The following is a 27,805-nucleotide window of genomic DNA, read 5'->3' on the forward strand; positions in this document are numbered from 1 at the left end:
TCGTGTCACCAAGGACAGCCAAAATGGCGTGCTCGTGTGACATAACTCAACACCCTTTCTCTTTTCCACTCTCTTCGCCCCCCCCCCTTTTATCTCCTCTCTGACACTGGCCTCCCAAACATAGCTTAAGTTGAACTGTGCTAATATTAAAATAAATGATTGCTATATATATATATATAGAGAGAGAGAGAGAGATGAACCAAAGAATGCTCACGTGAGTTTCTTATTTGTGCAGGTAAAACTACAAAAGAGAAGTAGGGACGCGATAAAAAAAAATGGGCAAATTGGACAAGTGGGAGGATAGTTTATCCATTCCAGCGTCAAGGTCAACCAAATTGAAAAAAAAACTACCAACCCGGACTCAGCTTGTCTGGCAGGAGCAGTTATTGCACGTCACCTAGTTAAGAACGGTTGCAAGTTCGAACCCCATAGGGGTCAGACTAACCCCTGCTTTCTCTGTAAAAAAAAAAAATGAAGAAAAAACTTCCCATACGCTTTCTCTCTCCCTCTCTCTCTCATCTGTGTCTGGCGCTCACTCCAAGCTCAAAAGCGGAACTTGGGTCCCCTTCTTTCATTAATATCAAAGGTAAGTTTATGATTTTGATCATGGTTTCTGACGATTGGCATGATTCCTGGTCCCCCAAACCCTCTCTTTCTTGATGGGTCGTGGATTTTTCGTCAGACAATTTATTTGGTTCCCTTGGTTTTGAGTTTTATTCTGTCTTCATCATTTCTGATTTGTGGGTTGTCTTCAATTCTTTTAGTAGGAATGCGGAGAGGTTGGTGAATGATGAAAGAATCGATTTCTTCATGGTAGGAGAAAAAATGGGAAGATTCAGTAATGGCATAAGTCTCTAGTGACCAGAAATAGATTTGGGGTTGTAATTGTTCGGGTGCAATTGTTGTAAATTGTCTTATTTAGAGTATTGGGTTTTGGTAGTCAGGCTATGAGATTTGTTCTTGGGTACTGTTATAAGCTTTTGAGTTGCTGGTTTTAGGTTACCAGGGGAGGGCCTGAATTTTGGATGAGTGGTAGTGACAGGATCAAGCTTATGAAGTGAGTTTCTGAGGGTAGTTTGGTAGACTGAATGTTGATATCAGGGAGGGTGCTAGGAATAAATCCTGCAATGGATGATATCAATCTTCTGCGGCAAGCGCATAGACATCCCTTGGTTGTTCGCGAAATCGGGGAAGAAATCGATTTAGAGATAGGGCCTGGAGACGACGATCCTTCATTTGCGGACGCGCCGCTTGTGGGCATCCCTCAGGAGCCTACTGGTGATGAGCAGGAAGATCACAAGCATTTTCTTATGGCATCCGGCCCATGCGAAGACCAAGAAACGGTTAAGCTGCAGCAGACCAAGAGAAAGAAGAAGGTGGTGAAGAAGTGGAGGGAGGAATGGGCTGATACATACAAGTGGGCTTATGTAAATGTCTATGAGGGAACAACAAGGATATTCTGCTCTGTGTGTAGGGAGTATGGGAGGAAGCACAGGAGGAACCCTTATGGGAATGAGGGCAGTAGGAATATGCAGATGAGCGCACTTGAAGAGCATAACAACAGTTTACTTCACAAGGAGGCACTTCGTCTCCAACTTGCCTCCAAGGATAAGAACCTTGCGGCTGTAGAGAGACCAGTTTATGTAAAAGGTAATCTTCTTGTTTTCTTCCTAGTTGCGAACAGTTTAAGTTGGTTCACTTAACCGTTTGGTTAATGCTAGTGGGTGTCAGCAGTTTTCTTTGGTTAATTTGTGTCTGTACAATATTGTTATTTCTTTTCTATCAAAACAGAACTCATTCTCAGGGATTATTCAATTTCTCAGTAATATGTCAGCTTCTGCCACCAGAATTGCTTAATGATTTTGGTTACTGATTGCAAGAATTTGATAAAAACACAGATTTTTTTTTGAAAGGCAAGCTGGGGTTAGGCAGACCCCTACCAGTTACACAACTATACCATTGGGTTTTGAACCTGCAACGTCCCGACACAAGGTAACGTGCACTAGCTGCTCCTACCAGACAAGCGGAGCCCCCGTTGGTAACACTAAGCATTTTTGGTGGCTCATGAAGTTCTAATTTTCTTTTAGGCTTCTAATTATGATATAAGGTTGAGGAGGCTTATCTGAATTACTGGATACAAACTGGAAGTCATCCATAGTAAATGCCCCATGTTGTGAGATAGTTATGTATGGGATGGGAACTCGCATCATTCCTATCTTCTATTGTCTTTCCCTACTTTATAACCAAAGCTTCCTTCAAGACTTCCATCACTCTTGTTATAGTCATGAATTTATAGTTATTAAAGTCCAAAGCAAAAAAAAAAAAATCAGATTTAACATCATGACATTAATAATTATCCTATCATGCATCATAAGATTGTTCCAATTTCAATCTTCTTGTGAGAAATGTTATTTTTCATCAAGACCAAACACCATTAATAAATACATAGTGGTACTCACTATTGTGGGTGCATGCATATTCACCCTTGGTATGCAAAATACAACTCACACCGATCCTGTTTCCTATTAGCTAGCCCTGCTATATTTATTGACTTCCCAATGAAGAAAACATAAAGCATTTTTGCATTAAGAGGAGTTACATGTTTCATGAAATTCTCGTGTTTCCCATATTTGTGCCCCTTCACTACATAATATGTGATTACCTTCATTAAACTAAAGCTAGGACAAATATGAACCTCTTTAAGGGCTATTACAAAACTTGACATGTATAACCCTCTCAAGCACATATATACAAGTCAAAAGTTAAAAAGTAAACATCTAACTATGAAAGGTGGAAATTAAAATGGACTTCTATTAAAACTCCCCTCAAGTTGGGTGTGAAAACATCCATCATTCCCAACTTGCATATAACTTCCAAATGCTTAGCTCAATTGACCGCTTAAGGATATCAACAAGTTGCTCTTGGGTTCTTACATGGAAATTTGAAAGATCCCATTTTCTATCTTTTTCGAATGAAATGGCAAGCTTCAATATGTTTTGTTCTCTCATGATGTACATGATTAGTGGCAATGTGAATGGATGATTTATTATCATAATACAAGGTTATAGGTAAGGTCACCTTCATTCCTATCTCCATGAGGATGGATCTAATCCATATCTCGTCACATGCTCTGGCTCAATATTTAGATTCTATACTCGATCTAGCCACAACATCTTGTTTCTTGCTCCTCCAAGAACTAAGATTTCCTATCACAAATGCACGATACACCATGGTGGATTTCTTGTCTTCTGTTGAACTTGCCCAATCAACATCTATAAAGATTTCTACTTGCAATGCCCCATTATCAGTGTAAAAAATACCTCTCCCAAGGCTGTTCTTCAAGTATTTCAGAATTCCATGCACATTTCATGTGGAGTTGAGTAGGAGCATACATATAATGACTTAGGATACTCACCACATATGAGATATTTGGTCTTGTAAGGATGAGATAAATCAATCTTCCAATAAGTCTCTGATATCTTCCCTTGTCTTCATAATAACAGTGAGTCATTGTGACTCAACTTATGGTTTTGTTTGTTCTATGGTCCTTAGGTTTCCATCCCATCATTCTTCTCTTTTTGTAAAACTAACAGAAGGATCCCAAAGACTCAATCTTTCTTTTAGTTGCTGAATCTCTCTTTGAATTGGTCAATGTGTGATATTCTAAATCTTCATTACTAATGGAATAAAAATTCTCCCTGGATTGGTTAGAAGATCCTTTCAATTGGCTAGAATCCGTTACTTGAACGAAAATAGATCTTGTGGAATCATATTGAATATTTGATGATACATTCTGTACCTTGCTAAAAAATCGATCCTTGGTTGCCAACCACATATTGTCTAACCAAATCAAAATTTCTCTCGATACATTCCTCAATTTTTTTTGATTTGTCCTGATTCTTCCCCCAACTAACTAAGATATCTTGGTGGAATTGCCACACATGAAATTGAGCAGAATTTTCCAAAGAAATATCCCACTTATTACTTGAGAAGAGATGGGAAACATGTTCAATATCATTTGATTGAATAATTGCCTCAACTCCTTGTTGTTTGAGGAAACCCTCCACTTCAATTGGAATTTTTTCACGAAAAACAGACATGCGATACCAAATCAAGTGTTTTGCTAAGAGATTACCATTCCCTTTTTTGATTTCAACACTTCAATGACTAGAAAATATCTTATCAGGTCCTTATGTCTAAGACTTGATTCAAATATTGTTTCAATCTAGCAATCTCTTATGGGGTGGGGATAAGAAGAGAACTATTGAACGTTGGGAGATTCTCATCTCCTTCTGTTGAAAAGAATTTCAAGGAGCCCTTGCGCCGATCGTTACTAGCTTTGCCTTCTTGCAGGGTTGGGATGAATACATTTCAAGCAAACAATGCTAATAACGCCAAAATCTATAGGGTGGGCTTGCCTTACAAGTCACGATTCCATCGCCCACGAAGATCAACGATGCAGGGACAGTCTTCACTCGTGGTCCCAAGCATGAAGAGCACAGGCAGGTGAGCTTTACCTCTTCCTTGCACCCATCGGTGAGAGGGGACCAAAAGAAAGGCCCGGTCAATGCCATCAATAGAACGAGTTTGGCTCCTCTCTCTGAGATTCTATGGTCTCGACTACTCGATCCAGATATCTTTTCGACCTTCTATTTTCAATGAATAGTCAAGCCAATTACAACAAAGTTTAGTTTATGCTTGGCTAAGATCAATGCACCATCCTTAATTCAATCAGTAGTTGGGATCGGTTCGGTTCGGTTGTTCTTTAAGTCAATTTTGAGCTAGGGTAGAAGAATGTTTTTTCACGACCGCAAAAGTCACCGAATGGTCTTTTCCCCGAAGAGTCCTATAATAGACAGCGTGGGAGGATGTTGCAGATGTTCGAGATGGACCCAACTTCTTCTAATGCTTGAAGACCACAGGAAGACACTCGGTGTTAAGCATGTTGTAAAAAACACACACAAGGGGGGCATCATCTCCCATCACTACTATGTCATCAACATAGACAATAAGAATGTGAGATCACCTCTCTTGACAAGCGTAGTATGATCCAGTATTGCAAGTCGGGGAAGCGGGAGCGGGAAGCGAGGCATTTCCAAAAATTTTAGGGAGCGGAAAGCGCGAGATGACTTAGAAGCAAACTGGGAATCGTCTCGGAAGCGAACTGGAAGCGACTTAGGAAGTGAGGGGAAAGCGAAAAAGGGAAAAAAGTAAGAAAAATAAAAACAAAACACAAAACAATAAAAAATAAGAGGAAGTGAGCTTCCCAATTTTTTTTGGCGTTGTCCCGCACTTTTCGGAAGTGCCACGTTTCACGCTTCTGAAACGTGCTTCGGAGAAGCGTGCTTCCCCATATGGTATGCAGCTTCCAGTAACCCAGGTATGGTCAAAGCAAGGTTTCTAGACTAGGAAGTGGAAGCAAGAAACAATATGGGAAGCAGAAGCGGGAAGAAATATGGGAAGTGGAAGCAAGAAGCGAGGCATTTTAAAATTCATATGAAGTGAAAAGCGAGACATTTTAAATTTATAGGAAGCCCTTGCTTGCATTTATGCTTCAAAATCATTCACCACCTCATCTCCCATAATTTAAATAGAGTTCACACTTCTTAGGCTGGAAGACATCAAACCAACCGTAGATACAGCCTTAACTTCTCTAGAGTCTTCAATGAATAGTAAAATCCCAAAATAAAGGGGGCTGCAGAAAAATATAGAAAAAAAATCAATAACTGCTCCAAATCTTCACACTAAAATTCTGGAAAAAATTCTGTAAATTCTTCTAAATACTTCGCTGAAGCGGTAACACACCCAGCTAAAAATTCTTCACTCTAGGTCAGGCATGTTGTCATAAGATGCCATCACCTAGCACGCCTCCAACACCACGATTTCAGCCGTCTGATCATTTACCCATGCTCTGATACTGTCTTAAAAAATGTTATTTCCCTGCAAATAAGGTAGAGAAGAAGGTAGAAGAGGAGGAATAAGAAGGAAAAGAAGAAGAAACAGAGAAGAGAGTCTAGGGTGGTCTATCAGGCTCTCTCTCTTTTATAAAACTGGATTTGTATGACCCTCTCAATGACTCACCTACACACAAGTTAAAAAAGTCAAGAAATGAACAACCTAACTACAAAATGTAGATATTAAGATGGACTTCTTTCAACAAGAACCTTTTCATTCTTGTTAGTTTGATCTGGTAAGGAATTTTATTGTAATTGTTTTTTTAGCCTAACTTTCTAGTCTTACGTTTCTCTATATTCTGGTGCTTAATTGACATGTAAATGAATGTGGATCACACAGCTCTTATGTCTAAAACTGCTGGCTCCATCGTTGAAGCTGTTATGAGAAGAGATCCTCATGAAGTTGAGTTTATACAATCAGTGCAAGAAGTGGTTCATTCTTTAGAACCAGTCTTAGTGAAGAGTTCCCAGTGAGTTACCTACATAAGCCAATTGCATGTTTGTTGGTTTCTAAGTTTTTCCATGTTATTACCTGGGAAATGTTGATATATGATTATGGATGACAAGTGGATGACCTGTGAATACATGAACTTTAACCTCATATATTGTCCGCTTCTTCCAGGTTCGTCCACATTCTGGAACGCTTGCTGGAACCGGAGCGAACTATTATATTTCGAGTCCCATGGGTTGATGACAAGGGAGAGACACATGTAAACCGAGGATTTCGTGTACAATTCAGCCAAGTATTGGGCCCTTATAGAGGCGGCCTCAGATATCATCCAACTATGAACTTAAGTACTGCTAAGTTTCTCGCATTCGAGCAGGTACTCTTCATGGTTTCTCCTTGTATGACCTTAAATTTTGCACTATCGCTCTTCAGATTAGTTCTTTTCAGGTTGTTGCAAGTGTTTTTTTCCTTCTCTTTTCCTTTTAATTCTATGTCTATGTTAAGCTGTTCATGTTGGAAGATTGTTTCCTTCTAAAGAGAATTTTTATTTCTACAATATGGTAATCCCTGTAAAAAATGGAGTCGAGTTTGTTTTACATTCTTGACCTGCTGAAGAAACTTGAATGTAGTTGCTGTCACGGTTTTGTGTGTGTGGATAAAATTCTTAATCATTATGACAAAGTTACTTGAGCCTCCCAACTTAAATTTTGGTGCAACTGGTAGGCAAAGATTGAATATAGAGTACATGTTTTTTTCTTTTGAGGTACAATTTGACACTAGTAGTAAGGAATATTGACTTGATTCATGAGCACATTATTGTCATTCAGTTGCTGACATGGCTTTTCTTGAGGACCTCTCAGACTACGAGGCTGCTAATGTCTGATTATCTTTCTAATTCATGAAGCATGCTACTCATTTTTAGCAATATTCAAACTCTTCTTACTGTAGCTTTCATTTCATGAGGGGCATCCTTCTACACAAGTTTTCATCCTGTTGGTTCCAATGCTGGCATTTTCTGTGTAATGTTGTGATTTCTTGCTTGAACTTCTTCATGTTAAATATATTGCATACATCATAATTAATCTTTGGAGTATTTAAGTGAATAATACGTTTTAAAGATTGACCTTTTCCTTTTGTGGTAGACAATGAGAAATTCTTTATCACCGTATAAGCTTGGAGGTGCTGGTGGTGGAAGTGATTTTGATCCAAAAGGAAAAAGTGAAAATGAGGTACTGTGCATGAGTAGTTACTGGAATCTTTATATTTTCTTTAGCAGAGGTAAATTATTTGAAGTGGGCCTTCCTCCTCTGGGAAATGTAAGTGGTTATCATTTAAATGATGCAGTAAAATCTGTTATTGCAGATCATGCGCTTTTGCCAAAGTTTTATGGATGAGTTATATCGTTATCTAGGCCCCGATCAGGTAAAGTGCAGCAGAAAATAGTAACAATAACTTATGGACATTTTCTTTCTGGGATTGTGAGAGGGTAATGCCTTTTTGTTAGCATGGCTACCTCAAAGTTAGGGCATACCCCTTTAGGGTGAGGTAGCACCCGAATGCTTTAAGGCACCCTAAGATCTGCAATGCCTAAGAAGTTTTTATCTCACAGTATGTAAAGCGTAAAATCTTGCCTTGAGGTGTATACTGCCTGTACTTCAGTGAGACTTCATGCCTAATGGGCCTAATCTCCTGGAAGCATAAACATCAACCACCTTGTTATCTGATGATTATACCTCTTCAAAAGTCTTAAATCTTGTTGAAGTGTTTGTTCTTCTTTCCCAAGATTTGTCTCATTTCTTTTAAAATTGCATTTCTACCAAAAGGGAAGTAAAAAGATGTAGGTTCCAAAATATCCAATAAGAGAAAACCTCATGATTCTTAATGGTTTTCTTTATTTTTTATGTGGTGAAAGATGACCTATGCAAATAGCGTTCAAGGGACTCTTTTACTCTATTAGTTTGATATCTTGTTTCTCCACTATGTCACATGGGTGTGGGTGCGGTGGTGCGGCAAAAAAAATAAAAATAAATAAATATATATATATATATATATATATATATATATATATATATATAGAGAGAGAGAGAGAGAGAGAGAGAGAGAGAGAGAGAGAGAGAGAGAGAGAGAGAGAGGTCCGCGGGTCAATTTTTTTTTCCGCAGCCCATTTCATAGGGCAATTTTTTTTTAAATTTTTTTCCAAAAAATGGACCAAAATGACCCTGGGTGCATTGACTGCACCCAGGGTCGGGCTGACCGCACCGGGTGCCGCACCCGCATTGCGTCGATGCGGGTGCGGCACCTGTCTGGCCGAATCCCTGTGACATAGTTTCTCTATCATCCTCACAGCAATTCAGTGACCATATTTTAACTTAAAATATGTTAGTTTCCTTTTTGGTATACAACCAAATGAATATGAAGTGCTCCACATTTTCTTGGGAAAAGAAACTCACGGTGAACAGCTTGAATCAAGATGCTTTTGGTTGTTGAGATGAGCTTGTCAAGTTTCAAGGATGAACCACTTCAACTTTGCCTCACACATCCCAAATCTCTCATTCATAGTCAATATTAACTTGCACATCTCCGATAGCAGTATCCACCATTAAGATTTGTGTCATTGCAAGATAAATTTTATCCAGTGTGTACACTTGAACTTAATGCATGATGCTTCTTTTTTAGGATCTTCCTGCAGAGGACATGGGTGTTGGTCCTCGGGAAATGGGCTATCTTTTTGGGCAATATCGACGCTTAGTTGGTCATTTCCAGGTATCATGATTATTAAACTATTTGTATGGATTACTATAATCATCTGAACAAACTATGCAGTGATTTTCTTTATTGCTACAAAATTAGATTTTATCTTATTATAATCTAGGAATTTCTTTGGAGCCTCATTGAAATCATAATAGTGGTCACTATTTAACTTCTTTAGTGTAGTCTCAAGCCATCTGCTTGGATTTGGGGGAGAAAAAGAGAGAAAAGGGAGAAAAAAAACTTGGCTATGCTTGCAACAATCTGTTGATAGTGTGTTCCATAAGGTTGTCTAAAATCTTTTGCCATCAATTTGGCTTTGTATCTCTCAACTTCTTCATTGTGTGTAAATTTTACCGTGAGTTCTGATCCTTCTTGATGTTGGGTGGTTAAATCAAGTCATATTTCTTTATCAATGCTTCATCTCCTATTCAATTGCTTTCCTCCATTTAGGTTGCCTGGTACCTCTTCCAAAATTTTAAATACCTATACAGATTGCAACATACCTGAACGACAAAAGAGATGAGAGACAAACCAACTGATGGAATATGCGAAAACTACCATAGTCATCTTAATGTACACACCAAGAATCACCTGGGGATAAGCTTATACATGGGAGTGAATGTCGGTGGCAAGATGGGCTTATACTTGGCTTGAGATGGGTTGGTTTAGCCCAAAATTTGTGCCCAAACCTGACTAATCCTCATCCAGGCTTAGCTCGACAAGTAACCATGCTGCTCTCCAGCCTGGGTTGGCCAGCCAGCCTTGAGACAAACAGCCTGATTGCATATGTGATTGGACTCTACCTTGATCTTGGGCTTAGAGACCAAACCTAGGAATGACCCCGATAAAATCAATGCTTGCAGCCAAATCCTGCCCAGACCTGTATTGACTTATCTCCACCATCTTTGTATTTTATCTTGATGAGAATGTCTGAGCGAACCATTGTTACAAGAGTCATAAGTTCTGAAGTAGAAAAAACTGCAACAAAAGAATAAGATTCAGATATAGGCAAATCAAATGAAGCAAACAAAAGGAATGTACTAGGAGTGTTCTTGAAACTGCCAAGAAAACTTCTTTAGAACTCCTAGCATCTCTCTCTTCTGGTCTGTCACAGGGATATGCCACTTAGGGTGCAAATCGCGTGTCGATACAGCATGACATTGATTCAGACACGAGACGTAATGCGATCCATGTAGGACATGATTCGCATGGTGACACAGTATATGTCTATATGACATGGTGTTGGACACATTGACACGGTGTCATATACGTTCGACATGGTGTCTGACACGCTCAACATGGTGTCCAACATGCCCAAATGATGTTTGACTAAAAATCTGCTTATAAATATATAATTTTAAAATTTTAATGGATAATATAATTATGATATATAATTATGTAAATATATATAATTACATGAATATATATAATATATGTATGACCATGTTCCCGAATCCTAATTGTCGAAACTCGTATCTTACCAAGCGAATCCACATCGTATCCCATATTCGCATCCGCATCCATGTTGCATAGCTTTTGGTCCTCACCATGAGAAAAAGCCTTGGTATCTCTAGCAGATGATGATGTCTCCATCAATTGTGTGTGTGTGTGCACGTGCGAGCGTGTGTCTGTGTTTTGTGTGTGCGTGCTCATGGGTATGTGCATCTGCATACTTGTGTATGTATGTGTGCTTACATGCATGTTGGGTGGGTGGGGTGGATGGGGGCCTATGTGTTTGTGTAAGTGTGCATGTAGACATGTGTATCAGCAAGAATAGTCAACCAGTTAGTGACTAAAGATTAGCCTCCAGCTGATTGTCTATTAATATGAAATTCTTAAACCAGTGAATAGAATAAGGGAGCCGCAAATTCTAGATGGGAACCTCCATAAAACAGCCCGATGGAGGCTTGTACGGACAGTCAAAGGGCACATTTGATTGTATGGACAGTGGTGTCCGGCATCCGAGCAATGCGTGGGAGTGTGGGACACCGTAGCCTGCCTGTCCCTCTAAGATGCCTTTTTGTGTCCTAGGGAGTGTTAAGATGTATTGGTATATATACATATGCATATACCTATATATACATATTTGAATGTATATATGCATATATAATATATATTTGACTGTTTTTTATTATAATAGGTTTTGCCCATGTAGGGGCATTTTTATCCTTTTACATGTATGTAATAGGTACTGCCCATTAAGGGCATACTTGCCTTCGTTTATATATATTTTTTATTTTTTTACTTTGATTTTCCTTATTGTATGAGGGCATATTGGTCATAGACCAATATAGTCACTGGGACCTCCCCAATGACTATATTTATAGCCGTTGGGAGCATCCCAACGACTATATTGAGTCTCATATTGCCTATATAAAGGGGTTTAAGTTCCCTCTTGTATTATGCTTCTCTTAAGCATTCACTAGTGAATAAGAACTTATATTGTTTTCTGTTGTGCTCTCTTGTGATTGCCCTTAGTAGCTATTGTATGCACTTTTTGTGCTTTTGTATTTGCCATTGTTTGACTTTTGTATTGTCCCTTGCTGGACTTGTGATTGTGCACATTGTTTTTTATCCTTATATGCCCTTAGTGGCTTTATTATTGTATTTTTCCTTGTTTTATTACATAGTATTAGAGCCATAGGCTCTTGGGATCATATGACGCTTCTTCGAAGTTTGTGGTAGCACCAAAGAAGGCATCTTCCTCATGCTTTTGTGTTAAATTGTACTCATCTTTCCTATATATCTACATATATATAGATTGAGACACATATACATATATATATATATATATATATATATATATGTCTATGTGTCTATCTAGATATATATTATTTTTGTAATACCCAATAGGGGTAAAATTGTCTTTTCCCTGTAACACGCATATTCATTTTTAGATTATGCTTTTCCTTTTTCTTTTTCCTTTTTAATTAGTTGAGAGGGGTCCCCATAGGGTCGTTGGACCCCTCCAACGACTCTATGGGAGCCCCTCCTTGGGTCCCAAACTGTGTATAAATAAGGGGCATTGCCCCATGTATTCTAAAGCTTCTTTGAAGCTCTTGAGTAAAACTCGTATATTTTTTAGTTCCTCTCTCCTTTTGCGTTCATTGCCACTTTGTGGCTTGTTGTAGTTTTTCCCATTAGTGGCTATGACATTTTGTTCTTTCCTCCAAAAATGAGTGAAAAAATCCCATGACAATATTCACATTCAAGCTAAATGACTTGAACTACCTAATATGGGCCGTTGCTATGGAGAACCTTCTTAAGGGCAAAAAGCTTTGGAGGTATCTGAATGGTACCACATGTGAACCACCACTCATCCTCACCAAAAGAGATGGAGATCAAGTCAAAGCCCTTGATGATGAAGAAAGAGAAAAAGCACTTAGCGAATACCATATTAAGGTAGAAGATTGAGAAGTCGAGAGCACTCAAATCCTATCTTGGTTCCTAAATAACATGAAACTTAAGATAACCACAAACATTGTAAAATTAAAAAAAGCTTGTGATGCATCGTTCTTTCTCAAGAACATGTTCGTGCAAAAGGACTTGTCACAATAATACTTCAAGTGAAGGTTCAAACTACAAAATAAGGAGATAAGAGTGTGATAGATTACTATGAAACTCTCTCTCATCTTTGGGATGAATTGACCTTGCTCAAGCCTTAATGAGTAGGCCCGACCATTGAAATGTAGGAACAACAATTGGAGAAGGAACAACTCTTTACGTTCCTATTCATGATGAGACCCAAATTTGAGTAAGTTAGGCCCTCAATCATTTAATGAGGCCCTTGGCGAGGTATACCAAGTCAAAACCCGATTTGACATGAACAAAGGGAGTGAAAAAGTTCTTGCTGTGTCAAGACTCGACAACTATATCAAGACATATAAACCTCCTCATTTTGGGAGGAATAACAATGGTGGGAGAAAAATAATGTCATTTTTGTATGAACCGAAACATCAAACCAGAATGCCCCAAACTTAAGAAGGTGACAACCATTGAAGAATCATCCAAAAAGGGTCAGAAAGCAAACAAGGAGGAGACCTTAAGGATAATATCAACCAATTAATGGAAGCACTTCAACAATTTCTTAAGACATTCTCAACTCATACTTCTGGTGCTGCCGTCTCCACATTCTCTTATCTCGATCCATTTTTTTTGATACTTGATTCTTGTGCCTCTTTTCATATGACTCCTCTAAAATATCTCTTATCTGAATGCACTAAACCCTTTTATAATTCATATGTTTCTACGACCCATGGAACTAATTTGGAAATCAAAGGCATTGAAACTTTTAAAAATATTTCAAAAGATTTTCAAGATCCTAAGGTTAAAGTTGTTTCAAAACTTAATTTAAACTTATTTTCGGTATCTCAAATTTCGAATTGTGGGTATGAGGTCTCCTCATCTAAGAAGTGTTGGGTACAGTATCGCCTGTCAGGGAAGCTGATTGGGAAAGGTTATATGATGGGGGATCTCTCCTATATGGATTTCCTTTATATTCTCGAATAATCATTTTATAATTTTGTTAAGGAAAAAGATATTGATTTATGGCACAAAAGATTAGGCAATCCAAATGTATTTGAATTGTCTCTTTTTCCATTTTTGAAAGACCTGTATTGAAAAAGAATTCATATGTAATGATTGTATTCTTGGGAAAATAAAGTCTATTCCATTTGGCTCTAGAACTTTTTTCTCTCAAAAACCCTTTCAACTTGTGCATTCCGATTTATGGGGACTGGCTCCAGTCATATCGAAAGGAGGACTTTATTACTATGTTGTATTTGTTGATGATTATACTAGATATACTTGGATTTATTTTCTTGGGTAAAAATTCGAAGTGTTTTCATGTTTTAAAGAATTTCACAAAGTTGTGCAAAATCAATTTCAAACCACTATTGTTATTTTCCAATCAAACTCATGAGGAGAAAATTTATCTAATGATTTCAAACACTATTTAAAAGAAAATGATATTTCGCACCAAAGGTCTTGTCCAAATACTTCTCAACAAAATGGTTCTGTCGAATGAAAACATTGTCATGTCATTGAAACCACACAAACTTTGTTTATTTCAAAAAATATTCTAAAAAAGTTTTGGGCCGAAGGATCACTTACCACAATATATCTTATCAACCAGATGCCCTCATCCTCTTTGCAAAATATATCTCAAGTTGAAAAACTTTACCAAACTACTACTGATTTAAGTAAGTTAAATTTTTTTGGATGTAAATGTTTTGTTCTTGTTTAAAAGAGAGATAAATTGTCCCCTAAAGCCATTTAGAGAAAGCACATGGAAATGAGTGAGAAGCATTAGAGGAAACACATAAAAACATGAGAAGTAGAGTGAGAAAACTTATAAGAATAGATGAAGCATGTGGAAAGCATAGGAAAAGCGTGGGAGAATCAAGATTCTCATTAATTTTCGAAAGTGAGGAGTATCGTGCTTTCAAAGCGAGTTTTCGAGAAGTGGGCTTTCCACCTATCTAAGAAGCTTCTGGTAACTTTGGCACTGCCTTCAGCATTTTATTGTCATTGTGATGTCGAAGCCCTATCGCTGCCTGCAAAACACCCCTTCCCCTGGGTTGGGCATGTCCCTTCCGCTGCAGCAATTTGTTCGCCAATCGGATGCAGCCGGCCGATGCCCCTTGCCTATCAAAGGTGACGATGACGTAAGCAACGTGATGACGGTGGTGGTGGTGGTGGTGGTGGGGGGGGGGGGGGGCGCCTCCACCAACATTCTCAATTCGAGAGGAAGCCCCCCTGATGCCCTAACAAGTCAAACCAGGTTTTTGAACCGGTTTGACATTGTTGCAGTTATTGAACCTTGTCTGAATGAAAATCAGACCGGTTTTCACCAATGTGATACTGGTTCGAGGCTGACCTAGACTGATTCTAACCTAGTTCTCGTTGGGTCTCAGGTCTTGAATCACCACTAGTTTTGGACCCTGAACCACCTCTCCCTTCGTTAAAGTTAGTCGAGTTTGGTCCAAATTCCTTCTTGGATCAAATTCATATCTATGCCTTTGGTCCTACCTATACCCATCTATCCACTTACCAAGTCCAATCGGTTCCTATCCAAAACCATTCCCCTTCCTATCCAAGATCCAATTCAATCCATGATCCAAAATTAACCCAAACCTTAACCCCACCCAATCCATATCCAAACCAAGATCAGACCCAAACTTTATGTGTCCCAAGACCCAATTTCATCAAGGCACATAAGAAAACCCTGCGCTTAGTGTTTGACCTCGAAGGTGACAAAGATCGGTTGCTGTAGTAGTTCCCAAAGAGCTCTTGCCTTGAGGACAAGGCGAGTTTGAGAGGGGTTGATTGTTATGGACCATCTCAGATCTGACCCTGATAAGCCATTCTGGATCCAAATCCGCCTAAGAAACCCAGTTTGACATGGACTAGAGGAAGCTCTTTCTTGTTTGGATTCTTATTTTTCTTGGTCTTTTATTTCTTTTAGGACTCTTTTGTAGACTCTGTAAATAAGTGTTATTATTCTTAATTAATTATGAATGAAATTGGTAGAATGATGCTTTTTTTGTTCTCCTTGTTCTTAAACCCTAGTCCTGATGGGAATGCCTTTTCTTCCTCTCCTCTTTCACATCTTCCTCAGCAACAGTCTACCCAAAGAGATCAATATTCTCCCTCTGCCTTGCTGCTGACCCTATCCGACGCAGAGCATAGCCATATCGAAAACCGATTTCTCTCTTTCCCAGCTTTTCCTTGTGCCAGATCCTTTCCGAGGTCGGATTTGTAAAAACCGTCCCTCCCTAGGGTCGGGTTTCTAACACAGACTTCTTCACTAAAGCCTTAATTTTACTTCGTTTTTATTCTCTTCTTGGCAAACTTTTAGTAGTCACACCCGAAGTTTGAAGGGGAGTGTTAAGATATATATATATATATATATATATATATATATATATATATATATATATATATATATATATATATAAAGTATACCCATATACATATCTACATTTACCTATATATATGAGTATATATGTATATTTGATTGCTTCTCTATTGTAATAGGTTTGCCCATGTAGGGGCATTTTTGTCTTTTTACATTTATGTAATAGGTACTGCCCATTAGGGGCAGATTTGTCTTTGTTTATATATTTTTTATTTTATTTTGTGATTTTCCTTATTGTATGAGGGCATATTGGTCATAGGCCAATATAGTCGTTGGGACCTCTCCAACAGCTATATTTATATCCATTGGGAGCATCCTAATCACTATATTGAGTCTCATATTGCATATATAAAGGCTATGTCTCCTTGGTACGGGTGCGAGTACAGGTACGGAGGAGGGTACGACACGACAATTTCAAAAAATTAGCGTATGGGGTTTAAGTCCCCTTTTGTCTTATGCTTCTCTTAAGAATTCACTAGTGAATAAGAATTTATATTTTTTATATTGTGCTCTCTTGTGCTTGCCCTTAGTGGCTATTGTATGCACCTTTGTGCTTTTGTATTTGCCATTGATTGGCTTTTGTATTGTCCCTTGGTGGACTTGTGGTTGTGCACATTGTTCTTTATCCTTGTATGCCCTTAGTGGCATATTATTGTATTTCCTCTTGTTTTATTACATGGAGTTCCACCCTCCCCTCTGGGACAGAGTAGGACAGGACACCCCTGGACACCTTTGAAAAAACAAAACAAAAAAAATGACCTTTTCTAGCCTTGGACAAGGCCACATGCAGACAGGGCAGGACACCATGTCCTTGTCCAGGGCTGTCTGCAAATCAAACGTTCCCTAAGTATACAAGTGTAATAACTCAAAATTCAAAACAAGGATCTCTGATGATTTCAATATCCTTGAATTTCTGAAATCTCATAATCTTTATTTATGAAATTTCTTACCAAATCAAGATCTAAGAGGGCTTGATAAACTGTGATGCTAAGGAATCCTGTTTTGCCTATTGAGTAACAGAGCTAGTGTGACAAACAATTACATTTGTAAAACTGTCTTAATCAATAAACTGGATCATCTTGGAAGAATCTTTTGAATTTTTGAAGTGGGGTGTATCATCAGTAATATCGGTGCCACTATCACAGGTTTGGATAGATAATACATAAAAAAAGAAAAGAAAAATCTGGAAACATAAAAAATATATGTGGTAATATGTGAGATGTCTATATGCAGACAATGGTGATTACTTGAACCTCAAGAATGTAGAAATGATAAATCCTTGGCTATGTCATAAAAACCCTAAAGGTACGGATTCATGCCATAAATTGCCAAGGCAGGTGCTGGTATTTTTTGTTAACTAATTAAATTAGGGTAAAACCCCTCACTGTAGCTAGAGTTTAAAAAGGAAGTAAAAGACAATTCTTCTGCATGTGAAGTAAAGCACAAAAGGACATGTGCATATGTGTACTTCCATGCATTATTATCTCATTATCTGTTTTGGCCCATATGTACACATCTACAATTACTGGAGTCCCCATTTATACATTTTTTTTTTGTGTTTTCAATCTTGTTGCTACATTTAAGCAGATGCTGGAATTTCACGATGCTGGAATTTCACGTCATTTTTGGCAGGGAAGCTTTACAGGGCCAAGAAACTTCTGGTCAGGCTCCAACCTTCGGATAGAAGCTACAGGTTATGGACTGGTATTATGCTTAAACTTTTATTCAATGTGTCATTTATTAGGTTAACTGCTTAGTACACCTGCATGTACTCTCTGCTTTCAGATGCGATATAGAGGGCTTCTAGATTTTCTGATTTTTCATTAATTTGTATTCTTTTATGCAGGTGTACTATGCACAGCTTCTACTTGCAGATATGAGTAAAGATCTCAAAGGATTAAGGTTCATGACTTCATCTCAAATAGTTGTTCTGGAGGAAATAATGGACAATATGTTATTTTTTATTATGTCTTGCATTTGTATCCTGTTACCATGAATTTGTTGGCTAAAATCACTACCCTAGAGTCTATAAAAATTAGTCAATGTGTGTTTGATAATTTAGAATTGCAATGGTGAAGTGGACAGGCTATAGGGTAGAAGTCAGTAAACGAATAAACAACAACCAAGGATCAACAAAAGCAAATGCCAGACACTCAAAATAGGAAGTTACTGTCTTTTGATGCCAGTCTCGTCTTTAAAGTGTTGAAGAGAAGTGTGGTATGTCCAAAAGGACCCAAATCTCTATAAATCCCTCACAGAGCTTGTAAATGAAGGTTTGGTTGGTCTAAGGGCTTAAGAACAACCCTAGAGGACCAGAAAAGCCTGGCAAAATATGGTCAGAATATCAAAAATAAAAAGTTGGAAAATCACAATGCTGGCACCTAGGTGTATCTCGCCATGCATCCTGTGTCAAGGGGTATCATATGATATTTAAGATACAATATGATCAATAAAAGTAGTTTTAAGAGTGTATCATATTGATTTAGGCCTACTGAGACTTGCATCTTATGACAGATTATGTTACAATGTTTACAACACTGGTAGGTATAGCTAAAGATAAGCTTCTTCGAGTATGTACATGGCTGTAGATGTGTTTTCCTAATGAAAATCTGGACAGATGAACTTTCACATTGTTCCAAGTGCACACTGGACGCTCCTCTATGTTAGATGGGTCACTTCCTTGAATTTCATGGTGAAACTATTGAAGATATAAGTTTATCCTGTATAAATTTGAGGCTTGATATTGTTAGGGCCAGAAATATTAGTAAATGATGCTCGTAGAATTAGCTTCTTGCAGTATTTTAAAGTTGGCAATATAACAACTTGATGATGCCTTTGACAGCACATTGTAACATTGATTCTGAAAATGACAAGTTCATATGCTGCTTCCAAAAGTTATTATGGATACAATGATTCTAAGAGCGAGTGATCTTCTTAAATCCCAAATTCCAAGGATGTCTATACCATCCTTTAGCTGTATTAGCTGATCTGGTTTGAAAGCTTTATATATGGTCTACATAATTTATTCCTCTTGCCCCTTTTACTGTAAATGTAAACATGATAGATCATTATGATTGTTTTGGATGTCCTCTCAGAAGCTTGTTAATCCATGCACCGTGCCTTTCTGAAGGTAGTTTGTTTTGGATGTTATGTTGAAGTTCTTACCTTTTTAAGTGTAGATATCTTGTAGAATAATAAATTCATAAGCCATTGTAACTTATTATGCCAAATTTCCATTTGCACTTGTAGGTGTGTTGTAAGTGGCTCTGGGAAGATCGCAATGCATGTCTTGGAGAAACTTAGTGCATTTGGTGCTGTCCCAATTACTATATCAGGTAGTTATTATCCTTTAAGACTAGGGTTGCAAACAGTTTGGATTTCAGATAAAAAAAATACACTCGGGGGTCTGTTCATGTGGGATTTACAACATTATGTCTCTAAGCCAGATCCTCATGTTATCAATTTCACACCATTCAAGAAGTGTTTATCCATCGTCTCTGCTATCCCTGTTTCAATTCTGTCCATGATTTTTTCCCTTCCCTCAGCCTACTCGAGCTTGGAATTCAGTTTGTTTGCCTCCACTATAGCGGCCCTCCCATCCCCTCAATGGGTGAAACAATTAATGAGCTATGCTGAGCGTTACACTGAGGGAGGATCACTGATGATTTCATTCTACAGTAACAAAACTATACGCTATGCATGCAAGAGCAACAACAAGACTGGTTTGTACCTTGCTACAGACTTCCTATACTGTTATAGGGGATTAAAGTTCCCAAACTGCAGAGTTTCTGCTAGTCAAGTCAAAAGTCAGCCCTCTAATGAGTAGCTATGAGTTCAACACGATGTTGCAAATGGATGAATAACAGAATACTTCTGACAGATGGCTATGAATAATTCGTTTATCTGGTCTTCTGGTAAGGCCTTTTGAAAATCATGCACTGTCTATTTGCATATGTATGTTGATATTCTGGTTTCTTGTTGTACTTAATCAGATTCAAGAGGGTATTTACTGGATCAAGAAGGATTTGATTATGTCAAATTGTCACTTTTGAGAGAGATAAAAGTCCAACAAAGAAGCTTGAGGTTGATGCTCTTTCCTAAGCCATGTTTATTTATTTATTTATTTGCTTCATTCACATCCTGCAGACTTGATGTCTTTAGTTCTTTTACCTCCTTTTTGATATGTCATTTGACAGAGATTATGTAAAGTCTTACACCCAAGCAAAGTATTTTGATGATGCAAAACCTTGGAGTGAGCGGTGTGATCTTGCGTTTCCATGTGCATCACAAAATGAAATGGACCAAGCAGATGCATTGTCTTTGGTTAATTCTGGCTGCCGTATTTTGATAGAAGGTGCATAAAATGATGCAGAACTTGTGGTTGCTTCAGTAGATAGATTTTTAAATAACAAGTATGTGTTCATCCATCATTAGGTTCAAATATGCCATGTACTCCCCAAGCTATTGATGTGCTCAGGAAGGCTAAGGTCCTCATTGCTCCAGCAAAGGCTGCTAGCGCAGGAGGGGTATGACCATATAAATAACAGCTCTCCAATTTTTTTTTCTCCTCTCTTTTTTTGATGCGCAAGCTGGTGGATAATGTTTAACATGATTAAACTCAGAGACCCTTCAGCAAATATAGTTCACCTTTATCTATCCAGCCATCACATTCTGGCACTTAGAGCCAAACCATTTATGTCATCAATGCCTTAAAAATTTATTATGAACACGCCTTTGTTTCATAGTTGTACTTTATTTTGTTACTGATGGACTAGAAGCTAATGAGTTCAAAACAGCTTCAAACTTGATGTGCCCAAGTCATACTAACTTGACATGGCCAAGTTTAAGTGCTGCAAGGCATTACTAGCATTTTCTCAAAACAAGGCATCTCCACATGTTTTTGACCATTATCGAAATGGTCTTGGGCTTTTTTCCGTGTTAGGTTCTGTTCATTTCCTTGCATAGTCCAATTTTAGTGTCGATGTTCTTGTGCTTTATTTAGATTTTGTTATTTGCTGTGCCAGCTTTTGCATTTTTCTTCATCAAAAGTATAATTAGATAGTGTTACTGATCTCTACTGTTCGTCTGAATCATGGCTTGTTAACAAACATAAGTTTCTGCTTATTCTCAAGAATGTTTCTCTATGTATATTGTTTCTGTTCTGCATGGAGTTCATGATCTCTGTTTAGTTATGAAATTCTTCAAAAACACTTTTTGTATAGCTTGATGGATTATTTTTTTAAAAAGGAGCAGAACCATCGTCTGAGGCTCAAAATCATTTGAATTTCTAATTTGGATCACTTAAAGCTAACATTCTGTTTTATAGTAAAAAAATTTCTTTATTTAACATGAGTATTTTTTGTAGTTGTTTTCTCTGCAGTACTTTGTAACATCATGTGATGCTCCAAGTGTATATCTGCTTGCAGGTTGGTGTAGGAGAACTTGAATTAAGTCAAGACTGTAATTCAATACATTGGTCCCCACAGGAGTTCGAAAGTAAATTACAGGTTGTCTATTCTATCCTTTGCATGAGTTACCCTTTAATAACATTCTAAGTTTTCTAAAAAGTTGCCATCTTTTCCATAAGGCAGTATTTATCAGATAAGCCACTTTTGGTGTTAAATGGTATCTGTTGTAGTCAACCTGCTAATATGCCAGCTGCACCAGCAGGGTTGTATTTATTTGTGATGATTTTTTGACTTTTTTTTTTCTATTAAGATAATTGCTGCAGTTGCACTGCTTACCGAAAGGAAAAAAGGTTTCTCAAGAATGTTCACCAAATCGACAAAGTGGACACACAAAGCACCATAATAAACACACAAATAACCCGAAATAGGTTCACACACAAACACCCACTTAAGGGACAAGAAGTGATAAAACATATTTTATTGATCACAACACATGCAAGGGTTTTGCCCCCCTATTTATACACAATGATTGAGTGCAAAAAGAGTCGTTGGGAGTCCGACTCTAAATAGAGTCGTTGGACCCCAACAACTCTCAAGGTTGACTAATCCCATCCCAACCAAAACTAACCTAACTAGACTAACTCTAGTTACTAATATAAATATATAATAATAATAATAATAATAATAATAATAATAATAATAATAATAATAGTCCCTCTCAAACTTACAGTTGGATAACCGAAAGTTTGCCTAAGAGAAAGTAAAATCTAGGAGCCGTGAGAGGTTTGCTTAAGAAGTCTACCAATTGATATTATGAAGTAACATAGGGAAGATCAATGGTGCCATCTAGGTACTCCTCTGATACATAGTGAGAATCCATCTCAATGTATTTGGTTCATTCGTGAAATGTCCAGTTGCTGACAATGTATATGAAACTTTTGTTGTCATAACATAGTCATGATGCTCCTTGAATCTAAACGCCTATGTCAACCAACAATCTTATCAGCTGGACACTTTTATAGTGGCTGTAATTATGGATCGGTATTTTGCTTCAGTTGAAGCGGAAAACTTTTTGCTGCTTCTTACACCTCCATGAGACCAACGAGTCACCTAAAATCACACAAGAACCAGTGGTTGAGTGTTGGTTATTAGGATCAGCTCCCAATCATCATCAATATAGTGGGTGTAGTCATTGATCAGTATTTTGCTTCAGTTGAAGAAAAAAAAATTCTGCTGCTTCTTACACCTCCATAAGACCAACGAGTCACTTAAAAGTACACAAAAACCAATGGTTGAGTGTTGGTTATTGGGATCACCTCCCCAATCAACATCAGTATAAGTAATTATATCTAATGATGAAGAAGCAGACAAGAAAAGTCCTTGAAAATAAAAGTTTTAATATATCTAATAATACGCAAAAATGCTTCCATAAGAACAGTGGTGGGAGCATGTTGAAATTGAATCGTTGTGTGAACTGCATGTACAATGTCAGGTCTCGTAATTGAGAGATATGACAGTGCTTCAATAAGTTGTTTGTATGGTATTGAATTTTCAAGTGGTTCCCCATCGTCAATCTTCATTTTAACATTTACAACTTCGAGAGTGTCAGTCTTCTTATCATTTGAGATACCAGACCTGACAATAATATCTAAAGAAAATTTAGATTGATTCAACAAATAACCTCTAAAGGAATAAACAACTTCTATACCAAGAAAATATTTTAAAAACCCTAAATCAATAATTTCAAAATGTGTTTTGAGAAGTCTTTTAATATGTTTAACTCCCTATTTGTCACCTTCTGTGATGATCATGTTGTCCACGTAAAGAAAAAAAATAATAATACCTGTATCAGAAATCTTAACCAATAAAGTTGTGTCAGTTAGACAAGATTGAAATCTTACATCAAGTATAACTTGACTAAACCTGTCATACCAAGTCTTTGGAGTTTGTTTAAGGCCATACAAAGCCTTATCTAAATGAAGAGCCTTTCTTTTAGGAATAATTATACCGTATAGTGTCTCCATATAGACTTCTTCAACCAATTTTTCATTGAGAACACATTCTTAACATCCATTTAATATATAAGTCATTTCTTCACAGAGGCAAGGGCTACTACGGTTCTAATTGTGGTTATCCTAGCAACATGGGCAATGGTTTTCTCATAATCTATTTCATACTCTTGGGAGTATTCTTTGGCAACTTTGTACCTTTCAGAGTTCCATCACTCTTGGTTTTTATCTTATAAACTCATCGACAACCTATGGGTTTCTTTCTTAAGGAAATATCTTGGACTCCAAGTATTCGCCTTTTATTTATAGAGGGACACGTTTACACCAGAGGTACACGATCTCGTTTTATGCCCCAAGAAGCAGAACAGAAAGGATCCGTGATGACACATGACAACTCCAAAACCTTGAGAAGATCGACACGAATACGACATCCTGTGGAGAAGTGGATTAGTTATGAAAGTTTTAGTGCAGATCATCAAGCATTCCTTACTGCCATAGAAGCCTAGAAAGAACCCAAGCATTATTATCAAGCTTATCAAAATAAAAGATGGGTTGATGCAATGAATAAAGAAATGAAAGCACTTCATAAATGCTGAACATGGAAAATTGTTCGAAGGCCTTTGGACAAGAATGTTGTTGGATCCAAATGGGTTTATAAAATAAAGTATAGGCCCGATGATAGTGTGGAGAAATACAAAGCATGACTCATGACAAAATGATTTACTCTAGAACATGGATTGGATTATGATAAAACATTCAGCCTTGTGATAAAAATGGGTACCATTCGTATTATCATGTCTTTAGCTATTGATTATGGTTGAACTCTCAACCAAATGGATGTCAAAAATGCCTTTCTTCATAAAAACTTAAAAGAAGGTAGATATGGAACAACCAGAAGGCTATTCTCAAGGTGATCCAAGCGGTTATGTGTGTAGATTACAAAAATCCATTTATGGGTTAAAACAAGCTTCACGATCATGGTTTGAAAGCTTTTCCCAAGAAATTCAGAGACATGGATTTATCCTTTGAATGTGTTCTTTTAAGTTTCTTGTGATTATCATGTCATCTACGTATATAAGGAGCAATGTTATGCACTCTTCTCTTTTGTATATGAAGGTTACTTGGCAACAAATTTCAAATGAAAGATCTTGGAGAGTTAAAATACTTCCTTGGGATTGAAGTTGACAGACAAGAGAAGTTAACATTGACTCAACACAAATATATCATTGATCTTCTTGCTTCATGCGGGATGAAGGACTGCAAACCAGTGGCCACCCCATCTCCCATTCACCAAAAGCTAAGTAGTAGAGATAGAGACATATATGATGATGCTGCCAATTATCAGAGCATAGTCGTCATGCTCCAATATTTGACTTTCACTAGGCCAGATATAGTTTATGCTGTGAATCAAGTGTCTCAGTTCATGCATGAACCAAGAACGGTACATATGGAGGCAGTCAAACGGATTTTGCGATATTTGAAAGGTACCATAGGAGACGACTTAGTGTATGAGAAAAAATGTCAAAATTCTGACACATTAATGTTAATGGCATATTCAGACGCGGATTGGGCTGAAGATCCAGTTGAAAGAAGGTAACTGGTTATTGTGTATTTCTTGGAAGAAACTTAGTTTCATGGAGCAGTAAAAAACAAAGGGTAGTTGTAAGATCTAGCACAAAAGCGGAATATCGTGCGATGACTTTTGTCACATCTGAATTAACATGGATTAGACATCTCTTGGTCGAGTTAGGAGAATTTTTACTTAAATCTATTTTATTATGTGATAATCTGAGTACTATAAAGATATCACTGAATCCTATATATCATGGAAGGACAAAGCATATTAAGATAGATCAACACTTCATCAGTCAGAAGATTGAAGATCGAGAAATAGAAGCAAAATATATTGGAATAGAAAATCAAATCGCAAATTTGTTTACTAAAGGACTGACAATTAAAAGATTCTGGTTTCTTAAGGGCAAGATGAGCATGATTCAAATGCACGCTCATCTTGAGGGAGGCTGTTAAGACGTTGTATTCTTACTACTCTTATATGGTTTTGGATTTGGGTCTGATATGGATCCAAGATCCAAACCTGTGTTATGTAATTAGTTTTTATAACCAGGGGTTGTTTAGACTTTTGTATGATAGCCCTAGTCATGCTATATTATATAGAACAAAATGATGTCTCGAGGGTGCGTAGCTTTTGGTTTTCTGTCATTCAGCCTGTACCTCATCATTGTAGCCTCTTCAGCAAATCCAGTCTAGCCTCGTTCCAGGTACGTTTACGCACCTTGCTGCTCTAACAATATATTCCAATTTTTAACAGCTGTAATAGCTACAAGGATTTTCATAGTGGCATCCTAGCAACAGGGGCAAATGTTTCTTCATAATCTACACCATACTCTTGAGAATATCCTTTAGTAACTAACGTGGCTTTATGTCTTTCCAATAACTCATCGCTCTTTCTTTTGACTTTGAAGACCCATCTACAACCTATGGTTTTATTCTCGGAAGGTAAATTTAGAATTTCTCAAGTTTTGGCACTTTCAAGTGCATCTAGTTCCATACACATGTTTTTTTTTTATTCATGAAGACTTTTGGCTTCGTTGTAATAAGAGAGTTCAAAGTATGAATGAATGGCTAAAACTAAAAGACATACTCTATGTTTAGGAGAGGAGTCATAAGAAACAAATCTATTGGGAATCCTTGGAGTTCGCTCAGATCTACGAATGATAGTTTGTTCAAAGGGGGATTTTAATGATTCATGACCATCTTGATTTAGATTTTTAGTGGATATGTTCCTATTTCTCCTAGTGTATACTATTGGTTTAAGTGTTGTTCTATTCTCAATAGAAGATTTCATGAAAGTATCTTGATTATCATCATACCCATAATTAGAAAGTAATTTAAATAAGAGTAATCAACATTTTCATCTTGTGATATACATCCTTCAAATCTGCTTTCATTTTCAACAAAGTTAACATTCTTTGAGAAAATGAATTTATCATTTTTGACATTATAACATTTAAACCCTTTTTGTGATTCAGAATAACCAATGAAAGCTCAAGGAATAGTCTTGGAAGATAGTTTATTTTCTTTATCATTTAAAACATAGCACTTGCATCCAAAGATTATAAGTCTTTGATAATTAGGTTTATATTTAAACAAATTTTCAAAGGGAATTTCATTTGATAGAGATTTTGAAGGCATCCTATTTATAAGATATACTGAGGTTAGGGTAGCTTCGACCCAATTTTTTTGGAGAACATTCCTAGAAATAAGTAGTGTCTGTGTAGTCTCTATAATATGTCTATGTTTCATTTCTGAAATTCCGTTTTGTTGTGGTGTTCTAAGACACACTTATTTTTTAAGAATTGCTTAAAATCATTTGATAAATACTCTCCCTCCGAATCCGTTCCTAGGATTTTAATCTTGCTTTCAAATTGAGTTTTGATCATGTTATAAAAGTTTTTGAAGGATGCAAACACATCAGATTTAAATTTAAGAAAATAAATCCAGCTTTATCTAGTATAAGAACACAACATAGTAGGAGAATCCTCCTTTGGAAAGCACAAGAGCGAACCGCACACATCCGAATGGACCAACTCAAAAGGCATGGAGGAGTAAAAAGTCCTTTGTCCAAAAGGCAAAGATATCATTTTTCCAAGTATGCATTCCTTGCATTCAAAATTGTCTTTGCAAAGATCCTTAGTAATAGGTACAAAATTTATTTTCTTTACATTTGGATGACAAAGTCTATGATACCAAACTTTGATATCTTTTGTTTGGGCAATATTACAAAAATATTCTTTTGGAATACAAAGAAAGTTCATGTAATGAAGATCTTCTTGCCTAGAACCTTCTCCAATCAATTTCCCGGACTGACGATCCTGCATGCAACATTTGTTTGATGAGAATACAATATCACATCCGTGATCCGAGATTTGAGAGATGGAAAGTAAGTTAAGATGTAATTTTGGTATAAATCTCACTTTTGAAATATAAAACTTGTGTTTAGTCAAATCATTTTTAAAACTTCCAACACCCTTTATTTTTAAAGAAGTTCCATCGACAGTATAAACAAAAGATGCCTTTGAGTTAGGTTAACATTCAGATAGAATAAACCAAGGTTGCCAAACTAAGAAGAGGAAGCGGGAAACGATACGGGAAGCAAAAGCGAGAAGCGAGGTATTTTAAAATTTATACGAAGCGGGAAGCGAAGTTTCAATTTAAAAGCGAAATATGAATAAAAAATAAAGTAATATGGAATCAAACAAGAAACAAATAAAAACTAAAATAAAATTGATCATTCT

At 37.1% G+C, this 27,805-nt stretch overlaps 1 protein-coding gene across 2 annotated transcripts in view; it reads left to right on the plus strand.

Annotated features, from left to right (window-relative positions):
• The first annotated feature begins 742 nt into the window (after positions 1 to 742).
• Positions 743 to 27,805, plus strand: part of LOC149820263 (uncharacterized) — a 34,246-nt gene continuing 7,183 nt past the window's right edge. Inside the window, exons 1-13 of one of the 2 annotated variants that reach the window (XM_089983220.1) lie at positions 743 to 1,650; positions 6,295 to 6,424; positions 6,577 to 6,778; positions 7,545 to 7,631; positions 7,765 to 7,824; positions 9,079 to 9,165; positions 17,660 to 17,776; positions 17,919 to 17,974; positions 19,322 to 19,407; positions 20,065 to 20,155; positions 20,269 to 20,426; positions 20,507 to 20,598; positions 21,499 to 21,579. In XM_089983220.1, coding sequence (XP_089839346.1) covers positions 1,089 to 1,650; positions 6,295 to 6,424; positions 6,577 to 6,778; positions 7,545 to 7,631; positions 7,765 to 7,824; positions 9,079 to 9,165; positions 17,660 to 17,776; positions 17,919 to 17,974; positions 19,322 to 19,407; positions 20,065 to 20,155; positions 20,269 to 20,426; positions 20,507 to 20,598; positions 21,499 to 21,579 — 1,809 coding nt within the window. In that variant the 5' untranslated portion in view covers positions 743 to 1,088. The remainder of the gene's footprint in view (positions 1,651 to 6,294; positions 6,425 to 6,576; positions 6,779 to 7,544; positions 7,632 to 7,764; positions 7,825 to 9,078; positions 9,166 to 17,659; positions 17,777 to 17,918; positions 17,975 to 19,321; positions 19,408 to 20,064; positions 20,156 to 20,268; positions 20,427 to 20,506; positions 20,599 to 21,498; positions 21,580 to 27,805) is intronic. The other variant, XM_089983221.1, reaches the window with a different exon arrangement.

This window comes from Nuphar pumila, chromosome 12, assembly GCF_984573655.1.
Source record: "Nuphar pumila chromosome 12, dmNupPumi1.hap1.1, whole genome shotgun sequence".
Taxonomy (NCBI): domain Eukaryota; kingdom Viridiplantae; phylum Streptophyta; class Magnoliopsida; order Nymphaeales; family Nymphaeaceae; genus Nuphar; species Nuphar pumila.